Consider the following 14,290-nt stretch of genomic DNA (forward strand, 5'->3'; position numbering starts at 1 on the left):
AGTCAGTCTGTTTTATTTTCCAGCTATCTCAACTTAAATTTCTATCTACATATGTTTTGTCAAAAATATCAGTTGGTTGTTATATACTGACCTGCATAAGCAAAGGCACTACAAGTTTCTCTGTCATATTTTCCATAGGATACCTGAAGAAATATTAATTCTAACTACACATCCTAGGATTCTACACAATACAATTGATATGAGATAGGCTCAAAGTTGAAATCTCTACCTATACTGTGCCTATTTCTGGTTTTAGTAATATTTTTTGAATTGGAATATGGTAACTGATACTAATTTGTGCTAAAATACTTGAAGACAGTTAATGGTGAAATGCATTTGCTGATTACACTCGTGTCTACCACATAAGCATGGTATTTCCCTTGCTTTTTCTAAAATATATTCCAGGGCATAAGACTCATTTCAAGGATAAGCCTTCAGAAACTCTTGACAACGCAGAGAAAGAAAAATGACACAAACTGCTGCAGAAGTATAACGTTGCTTTCTTGCATTATTTAATTACTTCTAGAACATATTGGTGATTTTTCTTTGTGGGTTGGTAGCCTAAATGACCATATCTTTCTCTACAGACAGAGCTGCTTCCTTGATTTCACACCTCCATTCACTGATTACTCATTTTTTATTTCTTCACATACAGAGCAGCTGCTCTGTGAAGTCCTTCTTGTATTCCCACACGTAATCACGATCATTACTTCTGGGATATCTTATCTGTGAATTACATATCTCCCTGATCTTAAGACTTGTATTAACAGTGTCAATTAACAGGTCAGTCCCTCCAGAATCCAGTTGCTTTAAGTATCCAAGACAAGTCAAGAATATCATTTCAATGCAACACTGTGATTTGCAAAGTTGCACTATACTCAAGGATGAAAACAAATATTTCCACTGTTATTTGTTTTCTGGATCTGAACCTGAGAATTAATTAAATTAGTGTCATAATGAGGAGGTGGATGGTGTGCTCCAACAGTGGTGACAGTGACTCGAAAGACAAGCAAAGCTATCACACCATGAAAGAAAGAGCATCTCAGTCAGCTCATTCACATGAATAAACTAATGGTGGTGTTTGTGCTGACACATAGCCTTTTGTAGCTGAGAACTTGCTCTATCAAATAGGGTTATTGTGCTCTTTGTATCTGTTGTAGTTTCCATGGAAATAGATAGGACTCATTACTTTCAGAGCGACCTACTTATTTCACAATATCACCTTGGTAACTAAATTCAAGGCAGTGGAAACTTTTCATACACGCAGCTGTGTCCATTTTCAAAGGAAGATGATGATGTTGGTAAATCTTCTAAGAGTTTGCTTTAACATCCTTAATAAAAGGCCACATAGAATGGAATGGATGTTTCTACAGAAATGGATAAATATGGGACCTTACAATAGCATCACAGCAACGTGCATCCCACGTATCCGTTAAGAGCCAGCCCAAGATAAATGGAGCCCCAAGCCTGCATTTATGAGACATTATGTAACAAACACATAAGCCATATATAGATTATCATAGCATGTGACTCAGTACAGCTTTTGTACCAGGCAGATATAAAGAAGTACTTTACTTGCTGCTTTACTAGCCAATGATAAATCAGTTTAGGAGGCCAGGGGACAATACAGTCCAAGAAGGGCTAGTAAACTGTAATTTCTGTGAATAGATGACCTCAGATATGGGTTCTGCTGCATTTGTCTCTCAGGACACTGTAATAATGGTGTTATGTAAGCACTGTAATACTCTTAAATCAATGGGAAAAGGCCATGCACAGGGCAAAGCATGACTGTCTACCTTGCCCCCCTCCTCCCACAGTGCTATAACTAAAATTAGCTAAGTGAGGGCCTGATCCCATGCTGTGCAGAAGACCATGAAGCGGCTCACAGCTGCCCGTCCAGGGTTCACCTCAGATGCTCCTGTGGCACTGCTCTTACCTCAGGGGAGGCAGCATCCCCAAGCACCAGCCCTGCTCAGCTGAACTTTGTCACAGAATACACAGGATCTCTGTACCTGTCTGCATTGCAAGTGCTCCCAGTACAAGCCAAAGTGAAAAAATGTGTCCAGGAGCAGGAGCACTGAGCATGGATTGTAGCCTTTATAATTACGTTACTCAAACTATGACTATTGCACTGATAGAGTATTCTGCTACCTATAAAAGGACTCATGCAAACAATCAATGTAGTCCTGTGAAGAACAAATTTAAGAGTTCGGCACAGGTGCTTTGAGCTCTGCCAGGAGAGAACGTGTTAATCTGTGCTACTGATACAGCCCCAGCACATTTGACTATTCAGAGATGAGGACGAGGACAAATCCTCTACAGCAAAAACATATTCTAAATGCAGCTTATCTGGTATTGATTGACTTCTGTCAATGGAGGTTTTTTTCTGCTACCATTGTCCCTGGGTTTATTCCAGTTTGAACTAATCATTGATAAAAAGAGAACATGTTTCTCAGAGTTGGATATAAAGATTCAGCTCTGATCCTCTAATGACGTTCTTTCTATCCTCTATCTCTGCAGAATATAAACCAACCATAACCCCAGCCAGTGGGAGTTGGGATTCAAGATTAACCTGAATTCTCTTACACTTCTAGTCATGGATGTTCCTCATTTAGCGCTGAACAGCCAGTCACAATAAGAGATCAGAATTAAACAGGGGCTAGAGCCAAGGTCTCTGACTGAAGCTACAACTTCCTTCACTTATATGCATCCAAAAATGGAATTGACTTCCTTACAATGAAAAAGTGAACTTTTCATTTCAAGATATAGCCTTGAGTGGGAAAGGTGTTCATTTATAGCCAGAAGCAAAGCGAGAGGCAAGGCAAAGCAATATTGCACAGACCTCCATTTTCCCTGGGGAATCCATGTAGGAGTAGTCTTTACTGGACTTTAAATCCCCAAGAACTTCTGCTTCCAAGTTATTAATAGTGAGAAAGTGAAGGAATAGCAAACTCAAGGAACTGCAGCTGTGTTTCCTGCATCCCTAAAACACCATGTCTGAACCACAAAGCTTTATTAATATTTTATTACTTTGCATGGACATGAGGCTTAAGTGGAAAATAATACTGAATAAATACACTGATGACATCTTGGGCAGTCTCAATATAATTCACTATTCAAAGCACTAGCAGCTCTTTCATTCAGCACTGAGAATACATAAAATATTAAGATAATTTTTTCATATAGTAAAACGCCATTTTGCTTTGTTTGTGAGCCATTTTCCAGCTGCTAGAAGATATTCAGATCCCCACGTGCTGTGTCTGTGCTACCAGGCTGTCAAGTTAGAATAGACTGCTAATTCCATGATCTGCCCAGGAAGTCTGGTACTGGAACAAATATTACCTCATTCCTAGCCTGTCCATTCTCAGTCTAACTACACCTGATCCTCCCATCACTCAACTCCATTTCAGTTTTCCACACTGCTTTCAACAAAAGAAGGATTCAGCCCTAAATGGCAGTAGAAGTCATTTTGGTTTTCTGTGTCATCCAATAAGTCAGCTGATGATCCCAAATTACTTAGTTCCAAGAACATACTGAAATTATAGTGAACATGGGCTGACAATAAAGGTGCTATGTTATGCTAATGAACTGATAGGGCTGACAGCTCAAACTCTTTCAGAATCAAAACATAAACTTAAGTTTAAATTATTCTATGATTATACTGAGCTAAGTGACCAGTGTTCTTTGGGCTGCCAGAAAAAGCCTGTTCTAATGCCTTGCATGGTGTGTGAGTGTACAGGATGTCCACAATACAGGAACTCTCACTGGTCTCTCCTACCACTTCAACTCATCAACAGTCTAAAGTCCATTTACTCTAATGAAGTGATTCAGAAGGAGTTAGAATATAGTAAAGAAAAGGAGTTAGAATCTATTACTATAGTATAGTAAAGGAGTTAGAATCTAGTAAAGAAAAACAAAGAAACAAATATTTTTTGCTGCAAATTGTGACAATTTTCTACTACTTCAATATTATAAATTAGTAGAGTCAGCCTGTTTTGTAGTTAAACAATTCTGAGTACTTAGTTTACAAGAAATTTATATTTCCATCAGAAATGAAAATACACTCCACCGGAGATAAAAAGACTAAAGAATGAAGCAGTGAATGCCAAGTTGACAAAAGAAATTCTGGTTTCCATTAAATTTCATTGGACTTCACCATCCTGGCAAAAATTAATCTTAAGTGATAATACTACTACCATGACCAACTTATTGCAACAAGGACATCATTACAAATTCTGAGAGAAAAGCCAGTGTCATAAATCTACCCCACCCCTTCACATGCAGTGCTGCATTCTGTGCTGGTGCCCCTGCCATAGGGACAGAGCTGTTGGACTGGAACAGAGGAGGGCCACAAAGGTGACTGGAGCACTGAAATTACTTTCCTATGAGGAAAGACGGAGGGATTTGGGCTTGCTTAGCTTGGAGAAGAGAAAACACTGGGAAGACCATATAGAAGCCTTCCACTACCTAAAGTACATCAGGGAGTGCAGTAATAGGATAAAAAATAAAGGCTGAAAACTAAAATAAGGTAGGTTCATATTAGATTTTAGGAGGAAATTCTTTACTCAGAGGTGGTGAGTCCCTGGAACAGGTTGCCCAGAGAAGCTGCAGGTGCCCCATCCTTGAAGTTGTTAAAGGCCAGGTTGGATGGGGCTCTGGGCAGCTGAGCTGTTGGGTGGCAGCCCTGCCTATGGCAATGCATTGGAACTGGAAGATCATTAAGGTCCCTTCAACTCAAAGCAATCTATGATTCCACATTGCTACTTCAACAAACACTCTCCTTTCACATATGCTTGTGTCTTTATGCACTGTGAAACTTGCTACAAAAATAGAATCAGATTTGTATTCTGGCAGCTTACTGTGATTTAAGTAAGACAAGACAGTTTTCTCAAAAAGTATGAACTTCTTTTCCATTAGTGTGTGCTGTTAATTTCTGCAATTTTGTATTTATTTCAAGGCCTCTTCAAGATCAACACCAAAAATCACAAGGGGAAAAAGTAACAGATATGTAAGATTTCCTTCAGTCTCTGATTTACAGAAGACATTTAAAATAAGTCTGAATGGAAAAGAGATGTAAACTAAACAGTGTTCCAGTGTAAGAAATGTAAGAGAGGACAGTAGACAGAGTTGCCCAAAAACAGTTTTTTTCCTTAGGCTGAAATGAAATAAAAATAAAGAGCTGAGAATATGGAGAGCTTCTCTTTAAGGAGAAGTCATGTAGGAGTAATGTTCTGGGACACTGCCACATAACACACTCAATGCAGGAAACAAAACACTTGACTAAAAGTACTTTTTGCCAAAACAGGCATCACAGTTCCAATGTCACTGGTCTCTGCAGAAGTAGGAACAGTAGAAAGAACAGAAGAGGACTCAGTTTTCAAATCAGCAGTGTTGTGGGGTTGCCTAGAAGAATCATGACCTTGTACCGTCCCACAGATATGCATCATTAATGGCCTGATGTGAATTTCACATTCAGGCTCAATTTTCTGCTGAACAACTGTATTTCTTGAATTGCCAATACTGAAAATAAAGTTTCATCCATAAGGCCAGCAAATCAGTGAACTTATATTTTACTGTCTAATATGAAAGCATTCTTGACAAATAAACTTTTTTTCATGGACTCATTTAACCTTTAGCTTACTGGTAATTCATCTGTTTTACATAGCAAGTACCTGAATAGAATCATTCAGTTGGAAAGAATCCATAAAGATCAACTAATCCAATTGCCTGACTACTTTAAAGATAAGCTAAAGTTAAAGCAAATTAATGAAGACATTATTTAACTGCCTTTTGAGCATTTGATTGACATGCACAGGGCATCAACCACCTCTCTAGGAATGCTGTTTCAGTGTTTGGCCACCCTGGTGGTAAGAAATTGTTACAATGCCCAGTTTGACCCTCCTCTGGCACAGACCTGTGCTGTTCTCATCCTGCTGCCAGTTCCCAGGAGCAAAGCCCAGCACCTCCCACTGCTTCCCCTCCTCAGGGAGCTGCAGAGAGCAGTGAGGTCGCTTCTCAGCCTCCTCTCTTCCAGACTGAACAACCCTAGTGCATTCAGCCCTCCCTCACTGGATGTGCCTTCCTGCCCTGGTGCCAGCTTTGGTGTCCTCATCCGGATGCTTTCAAGAACCCTGACATTCTTTTTATGTTGTGGAGACTGGAACCAAATACCAACCTCCATGTGAGGCTGTACCAATGCTAAACACAGCCAGAAGAGCTGCATTTGTTCTTGCTGCAGTCTAAATGCGCACAGTACAGGAGTTACCATGGCTTAACTGTGCTGTGGCACTTTTATAAGAAACCTCATGTGAGAGCCTGAGATGTGTCAGAACATCATCCATTGTCATATGATAAAGATGCTTACACATGAACAAAATAAAACTAAAGTGATAATGATTGCTAGGGTCTTGCTGTCACAACTAGGAACTGACCTGACTACCAACACCCAGACCAAGACCTTCAAAACTGGACCAAGACCTCAGTGCTGAGAGAAGCCATTTGCACAAAAACAGCAAAGCCATTTTTCTTCTGTAATTTGTTTTATTTGCATGGGATTCATAGTGGCTTTAATTTAATGACTTTACAGTTTGTCACAGTGGAACTCATTAGTACATAAATATACCACGAGTAGAATAATCTTTGCATGTTGGTATAGTCATCCTCATTTAGTTAGAGCCACCTTCCCCACTATCACTGAACAGCACTCTATAGGCAAATCTGTGGCACATAGGGTTCATTTAGTGAAATATTCTGGAGCCAGCCTTCTCTACTCTGTACAAAACTGGGTTTCAATCCTCCTGCTTTTACAGAGTTGCTCTACTGAGACCAAGATATCACCCTGTGTAAATGGGTTATTGCTGCAGTTGTATACCTGGTGAGCAAAGGGGAAAACTGGAGGAGATGAGATCTAAAGCATTAAGGATTTTCTTGACAGCCTTAAGAACTGATCAAAGAAGTTTTGTGCTCTGCTGGTGTAAAAATAGTTAAAAATATAATATGTGATTGGAAAGATGTGCCATACTTAGCAAAAGGACACAATATCCATCATTTTTCCCAACCAGTTCTGCTTGGATTTGGAAGAATATAATCCTGACAACAGCAATGGAAAGAAAAGGCCATACACTATACTTACTCTATGGGGACAAGTGCTTTATTGATTTTGAAAGTTCTGAGCTCTCAATTACTTTGAAATTTTGCAATTTTATTTAGTATTTTCCGAAAAGCTCCTTACCTTGGAAGCCAATGATAGTTTGAAAAGAAGTGTTTCATAAAATTTTGCAGCGAGCATTTGGTGCCAGAACTTGTTAGAAGCAAACACAAATACCCAAAGGTTCAGATAAAAAACAACGCCAAAGTCCAAAACTATTTTATAAAACTTGCACTTTTCATAGAACTCCTCAGTATTGCAGCAATCCACTTCATCGCTTCAAAATGTTCAATTTTTTGTCTCATTAAACAGTCATAACTTGCAACTTGAACATGTGATATAAAATATTCACCACTGCTTCAGAAATCACTTTCATCCTTTAATTTGTATTGCTCTGCTGAAGTCTGCTCCAAAAAGCCTGCTAATCTTCCTTCTGATACTCTTCAGATTTTGTCCTTCCATTTGTGTTTACAGTGGACACATGTATAACAAAAGCACCACTCTTCCACAAAAGAATCAAATACTGCATTACATCTCAGATATTTTGTGCTGGTCAGATGGGAGCATTAACTTGTAATTTTCCCTTACCTACCACTTCATTTAAAATTCTGCTCAAATTGCAGTCTGCAGATTGCCAGAGATGGAATGTAGTTACCTAAAAATCTCCTGTGCTGCCATGTGAAAAATTGGAAACATATACAAAACTTCATATTCCCTTTGTCTGAGTATAATGTGCTCATCCCCACAGTGAGGAGTGTTTGATACATAAATCATATGCAGATCTGCAGACAGGGGATGCATTGCAGTAATCTCACTGCAAGTTCCACAAGGACGAGTAAAGCAGAGAAACTAGGAATGAAAAAGGCTTGCATGTCTATGGGGAGACACTAATTGGATTCCAGAATTTTAAATCCGTCTCCAAATGAAGAGACGCAAAGAGTGACTCACAGGCATCTCCACAGAGCATGCAGAGGTGAAATCAGCTGGGAAGATGAGGGTATTATGTGTGCAGCAGAACTGGTATAAAAACAAACATTTTTGTAGTGTAAAAAAAACCAAGCAAGTGCAAGTAATGTATTAATAAGGCTCCTAAGAGCTTCATAGCTCCTAAGAGAGGACCAGGACCAGAACAGAGGAACAGTTAATCGTCAAATACAGCAACACCTGTAAAGCAGCTAACTGTCAAAGCATCTGAAATTAGGCAAAGCTGTCAGTCTCAGTGGCACAGCTACTCTTCATGATGTCACTCAAACAATCCAGTGGTAAAACCATGTGTGCCAAGTTAGCAATGCATGAAGGAAATGCCTGGGAAATTTTTACAGTGTTTTCTGCTCTCACAGACAAAGGTTAAGTACTACATGCGTATGTAGGATGGCACTCAGGCATGTCTCACCCTGTATTTATTTCCAGCATGAGACAGAGCAGACTGAGGGCAAAGCAGTCTCTCGGTGGTGTTATCTAGGCACATGTCCTCCCGGGCAGGTCACTTAAGAATTCCACTAAAAAAATACAATACAATTTATTGTGGTTGAGGTCTATGGACACTTCTCCACAAGTGATAATTTAACATTAAAGAGTCAAAGATTAGTTGCAATGATCCCCAGTGATGCCATTAAATCTTACATACAGAAGTTTATAATAGTCCTAAAAACCACAAGTATGCTGAAAGAAGAGAGCTGTCATGAAGGCTATTTACAGAGCTACTGATAAACATTACTTCTGCAGTATGACAATAAAGTAAGTACACCACACATCTGGTATTCAATTTTAAAAAGATTTATCGGGGGAGAACAAAAATCAGAAAACAAAACCACTAGAACTATCCAGCTTGCATGAAAGAACTTTCTGAAAACTTTGAAAGCCTATACAGCCTTTTCAAGCCTTGACATCTGCGTGCCCTTGCCAAGTCTGTAGAGATCACAGTGACTCCACAGACCCAGAGAGACCTGCAGTGAGGGATATTTATATATCTGCTGCAGTTACTCCTATACGCTACATCATCTTTTTATAGGGATACAAGTGACATAAAGAAGGCATCCCATGACACAAAGAAAGAGACATGAGCATTTTTAACCCTGCTTATCAATATGTTCAGGCTCCAGGGCATCCTGAGCTCAGGGAGATAGCATCACCAGTAACAAACTGAAGATAACCAAAGGGCAAGATATCTTACAGATCCATAAAACATATTAACAGCAAACTTATTTTATTGTACCTCAATGCAAGCACAAAAGCCACAGAACTTAAGAAAACCTGTACCAAAAAAAGCACAGATGTGGGGAAAAAAAGAAAAAAAAAAGAGAAAAAGAAAAGAAAAGGAAAAGGAAAAGAAGGGAAGGGAAGGGAAGGGAAGGGAAGGGAAGGGAAGGGAAGGGAAGGGAAGGGAAGGGAAGGGAAGGGAAGGGAAGGGAAGGGAAGGGAAGGGAAGGGAAGGGAAGGGAAGGGAAGGGAAGGGAAGGGAAGGGAAGGGAAGGGAAGGGAAGGGAAGGGAAGGGAAGGGAAGGGAAGGGAAGGGAACTGTTTTAAGTGTTTATGATGTGCCAAAGTAGTAACTCTTTTTCCTCCTGAATTTCATCTCTTTTGGTTTTCATTATTATTTGTAGGTAGACCTTTGTGCATTAAAAGAACTTCAGGCATTAACAGTCATTTCACCTTACATGAATTCATAAAATAATTAATGACTTAAAAAAAAGAAAAGGTTAGCCTGAAATGCATGGTCCTAACACACAACAATAGGTCTGTTGGGACTGCTCTCCTACAAATTCTCTTTTCAACTTCCAGAATTCACAGCTTCAGTTCGAAGATCAGAAATAACAGTATACTTGTGGATAGGTGCAGCAACAGCAACAGCACTGCTGCACTTTGAACAGCAATGGGGGGCAGCACACACATAGAAGAAAGATCCTAGATTCCTTCCACAACTTAATTTTCCCAAGTGATCATAGCCCTCTTAATAGTGCAGAAAAAGTTGGACAGAATGAGTAATATACCAAGAAAACTGCATCCATTTGATTGTAGCAAATGCTATAAACTCAGCCCAACTTCTTAGGGCTTTTCTAAACTCCTCAGCTAACAGCCACACCTAGGGGTACCTGCAGGCATCTCTCACTGTCTTATCAAAACATACTCTTCCTTGCTAGTAGGTCCACAGCACTTGCACAGATAAAATTGAAGATATGCATTTTTCTATTTTTCTAAACCAGAAAATCACACCCATGCATCTCAGGTTCAAGTCTGCTCCAGCAATATGCCTTGCAAATTAAGAAAGTCTGCAAAACAGAAGCAAATTCAGAGAACATCCCGTGGAAAAGCATTAACATCTCTATCTCTCAAGCAAATCCACGACTGAACAGGAGGTACATCAATCTGCATAGAGTATGTCTCACAGTCTATATTAACAGAGCTTTAAGTTCCTTGATAGATTAAAATATTTCTGTTCCCACAAGGAACTTTGGCTATCTAGTGTAGACAAAATCCATCAGGCCTCCCACCCCACTGAACTGGGCAAAATCTTACTTTACATCCCATGGAAAATATCTAACTCTGGTAGAAAACTTGTATTTTTAAAACAGTGTATTTAAAATCAGTAGGAAGAGACAGGAATGGCAGTTTAGCAAATCAGAAATCATATCACAACTCTCTGAAGCAAGGACAGGGTACTCCACTGTACTTACTGTACTGTACTTACAGGGCAAATGCACAGGTTGCATGAGTGCAATGGCTCCATATGGGGGGAATATATATATATATATATGTATATACATAACATAATATATATATATATATGTACATACATAACAGCAATAAAAATCAGGATACAGGCATTCGCCTTTAGGGTCCTATTTTACAATGGTCATCTTTCTTCTTATACTAAGAAATTAGGAATTCATACAGACTCCTCAATAGCTTGCAACTGCTCTTTCAATGTCATAGGTCAGGCCCTGTGACATGTGAGCTCTGATATCTACATTAGTTGGCCTAAGAAACAAAGGATCCTTAATCAGTCTTTTTCTGTGCACCCAGATAAAAGCTGGGCAGTAGATAATCCTAACAACTAACAAATCATAATACCCAACAGCAGCCCAAGCTTTGCTGTGAGTTACTCTTCCTCTTTTGCACTACTTTTGTTGCATTGATATGCCAGAACTGTGTCTGCTGCTGGACTCTCTGGATCCTCTGCACCAGCTGTTCAGGTCTGCAGACCCATGCCTATTTCACTGTATCACTTGTCAATGTAGTCATAGTCTTAGAATTTCAGATCAGCAGATACATCACTCAACATGAAAGAAAGCAAGAGGTAGGAGTACAGTCATGCCTCAGTCAAAGTTCTGGCACATATTTCAAACTGGAACAGCTCCCAGAGGAGATAGGTTGACAGGAGACAAAATGGCTCAAAGGAATTATTGCCAGGTCTTTGCAAAAGTTGTCATCTGCCGCAAAATTCTTAAGATTAGCTTTATCCTTAAAAGAACCTAAGATTTAAACCTTGAAATCATGAGAATTTAGAAAAGAAGAGATAGAGGACAGTATTATTAATTTTAAAATGTCTTGATTATATGCTGTTTTCTTTATGTTTGGTTATATATGCTGAAAAAACACAATTCAGAAAATAGTTCTGCTAAAAGTCACCCCTGAACATCTGAAATGTAATAAGCAAAACAATATAAATTACCGAATTTAGTCAGCCAAGTGATTTTTTTGTTTTTGTTGTTGAGTAAATGTATACTGCACAAACATTAATGATAGCTCACTAGCCTTAGAAGACCAAAATTTGGCAAAAACGTTTCGGATTTTACTATGCATTACTTGTTTCCCTCTAATACTATAAGATCTTTCTCTGCTTTTGTGAATTGATCTGCGTTTTAAATACCATGTTTAAGAATTGATCCATACTGTACTGCTTTATAACCTAGAGCAGCTGCTAAAGACATAACTCTTTTTTTTTTTAAAAAAATAATGAATAAGGTATAAGAACAAACACCAATCTTTCCAGTTGTCAAACCAAATACATTCTTTCAAAAGGGACAAGGAGACATAATTAATTAGTTGCTTCTCTTAAGTTCCAGCTCCTTGGTAACACAGAGATGTCTATAGAGGAAACCAGGTTTCACAAATCCTGCCAAAAATATCAAAGGATGGCACTGAAAGAAGAGGTGAAATTAGCTCTTCTCTCCCTGGTGCTCACTTCGCAGCAGAGACTTGTATGAAAAGGATCACTTGGGAATAAAAAGGTTGCAGAATAGTGCATTGAAGAAAAGTTTCCCCTGTTGGCCAAGCCTAGTGAGAGATGGAGCAGGAAGCAAAGTTGCTGTAACTACAGTTTGTTTCTTTTATCCTTTCCTTTTTTTTCCCTCCTCATCCCTGGGCTTCTGCAATGGGATCAGTTAGAACAGAGATCCTATCTCCTTCCCTGAGGGCTTCCCAACAGCTGAGCACAAGGCATCCAGAAATGGCTGCTACTCTTCTATTCAGTGTGCAGAAGGCAATGCCAGCCACAAAAGTGAAAATGGGGCAACAACACTTCAAAGCATTTCTGACTCTCAGCTGGGAATACAATGGAGCAAGGTTTATTCATAACTCTAAGTTTCAGCATTACATGCCTTATATTTATGACCTCAAAACCACTGTGACTCTCTCAGAGCAATAGTGGAGACATTAAGACAGGAAATGTGAGCCTGAAGATACTGCTGATGTCTAATAGATACCGTCACAGTAAGCTGTCCTACAATGACTGCTTGCCTGATGACACCATAGGAAACAGAAAATGCAATAAAAATTAGAGCATCCCTCATAAACTCTTCTGTAACAGCGTAATGATAATAAGCTTCCTAAATCCCAGAAAGCAAAGGTAAGGTCTGGTCCCACACTCCATCCTTGCTGCCCTGCTACTGCCTTCTCCTTCACACGCTCTCAAAAGCTCAAGGATTCAAGCACACTTTGCCTCCAGTTCAGCGATAGCTCAGGCTTGTTTCTCATACTCCCAATCTGATCTTCATTCTTTCACATAAAGCTTACTTGGTATTCATGGCTTCTCTCTCAGCTGCTTGATTTACCTTCCTAAACTTAATTTTACTGCAATAACATGAATTAAGAATTCAAGGGAAATACGGTTCTCAAAAAATGATTATTTTACAAAGATTTGACAGACATTTCAGGAAGAAATCAAGGAACAAAAAGGTCTACAGCAGTGAATGTGCTTAAGTTCATGCAGATGAAGAAGATTCCCTGGACACAGGTGTAGTTAATCTGCAAACATGTAAGAAAAATATGGAATTGGAATTGAAGCTTCATTAAATTTTCAGTTTTCCCTTACTCCAGTGCACCGAGCATGGAGATATGAAGTCCTTCTCAGGATGAAAGTAAACAAGGTATAACAGCACCACTTCAGCATGTGTCAAGAGAACTTTGCAAACCTGCTTGGGCAGACTGCCTCTTTTTTATCAGAGTTATTACAAATTCTATGTACCTAGTTTTAATGTATGATTTGAGAAGTGCTCTTGATCTCAAAATGAAAGGTGTAAATCAGCTATTACCTTTACAGAGCCCAAAATGACAGCAAAGGAAATGAGACATCACCTAATTTTCTACTATACATTGTCAGATATTTTTAAATTTAAGACCATCAGCATTCTATTTTTCATTTCTTAATATTTTAAGATAATACCAGTAGACACGAATCAGAAACAGAACCCAAGTACAGCCAACTGTATGATTGACCACTGTACTGGCAGTGTGCATCAAGAAACAGAGGAACACCAGCTCATGGAGTTGAGGCTTTCTAGACCATTGATTAACAGGAATATGTGTAAAAGAGGCTAGAGAACTTAGCCATTTATGGTAGGCACCGATTAGCACAGAACAGACGGATAGCTCCTTTTCTAAAGACACAAAGAAATTTTATCTTGGGAGCCTGCACCAACATTTTCTCATACTAAAATAACACAACCTTCTCCCAGTACAAGGGCTATGAAGAAGCAAGAAAAACTGAGACAGTCTTGTCCTGACTCACGCGAAGTCACAGTAGACCAAATAGTGTATTTTGCCTTTGCAGCTTATGCAGGTATTTTCAGTTTCTGGCTGTAAATCTGGCCCACAAACAGATGCTAAGGTATTTCACAGGGCCAAGGGAAAACACTAATGCAG

The 14,290-nt window shown here is 39.2% G+C and overlaps 1 protein-coding gene across 2 annotated transcripts in view; it reads right to left on the reverse strand.

Annotated features, from left to right (window-relative positions):
• SH3GL2 (SH3 domain containing GRB2 like 2, endophilin A1) overlaps positions 1-14,290 on the reverse strand; it is an 82,561-nt gene that overhangs the window by 57,868 nt on the left and 10,403 nt on the right. The window contains exon 1 of one of the 2 annotated variants that reach the window (XM_085529440.1): positions 8,541-8,630. The exons of the other annotated variant lie outside the window; for it this stretch is intronic. Within the exon in view, the coding sequence (XP_085385566.1) occupies positions 8,541-8,615 (75 nt within the window). The 5' untranslated portion in view covers positions 8,616-8,630. Of the gene's footprint in view, positions 1-8,540; positions 8,631-14,290 lie in introns of those variants that run through there. 2 annotated transcript variants of the gene reach the window in all.

Source organism: Coturnix japonica, chromosome Z (assembly GCF_054131305.1).
Source record: "Coturnix japonica strain WE chromosome Z, WE-NBRP24, whole genome shotgun sequence".
Taxonomy (NCBI): Eukaryota; Metazoa; Chordata; class Aves; order Galliformes; family Phasianidae; genus Coturnix; species Coturnix japonica.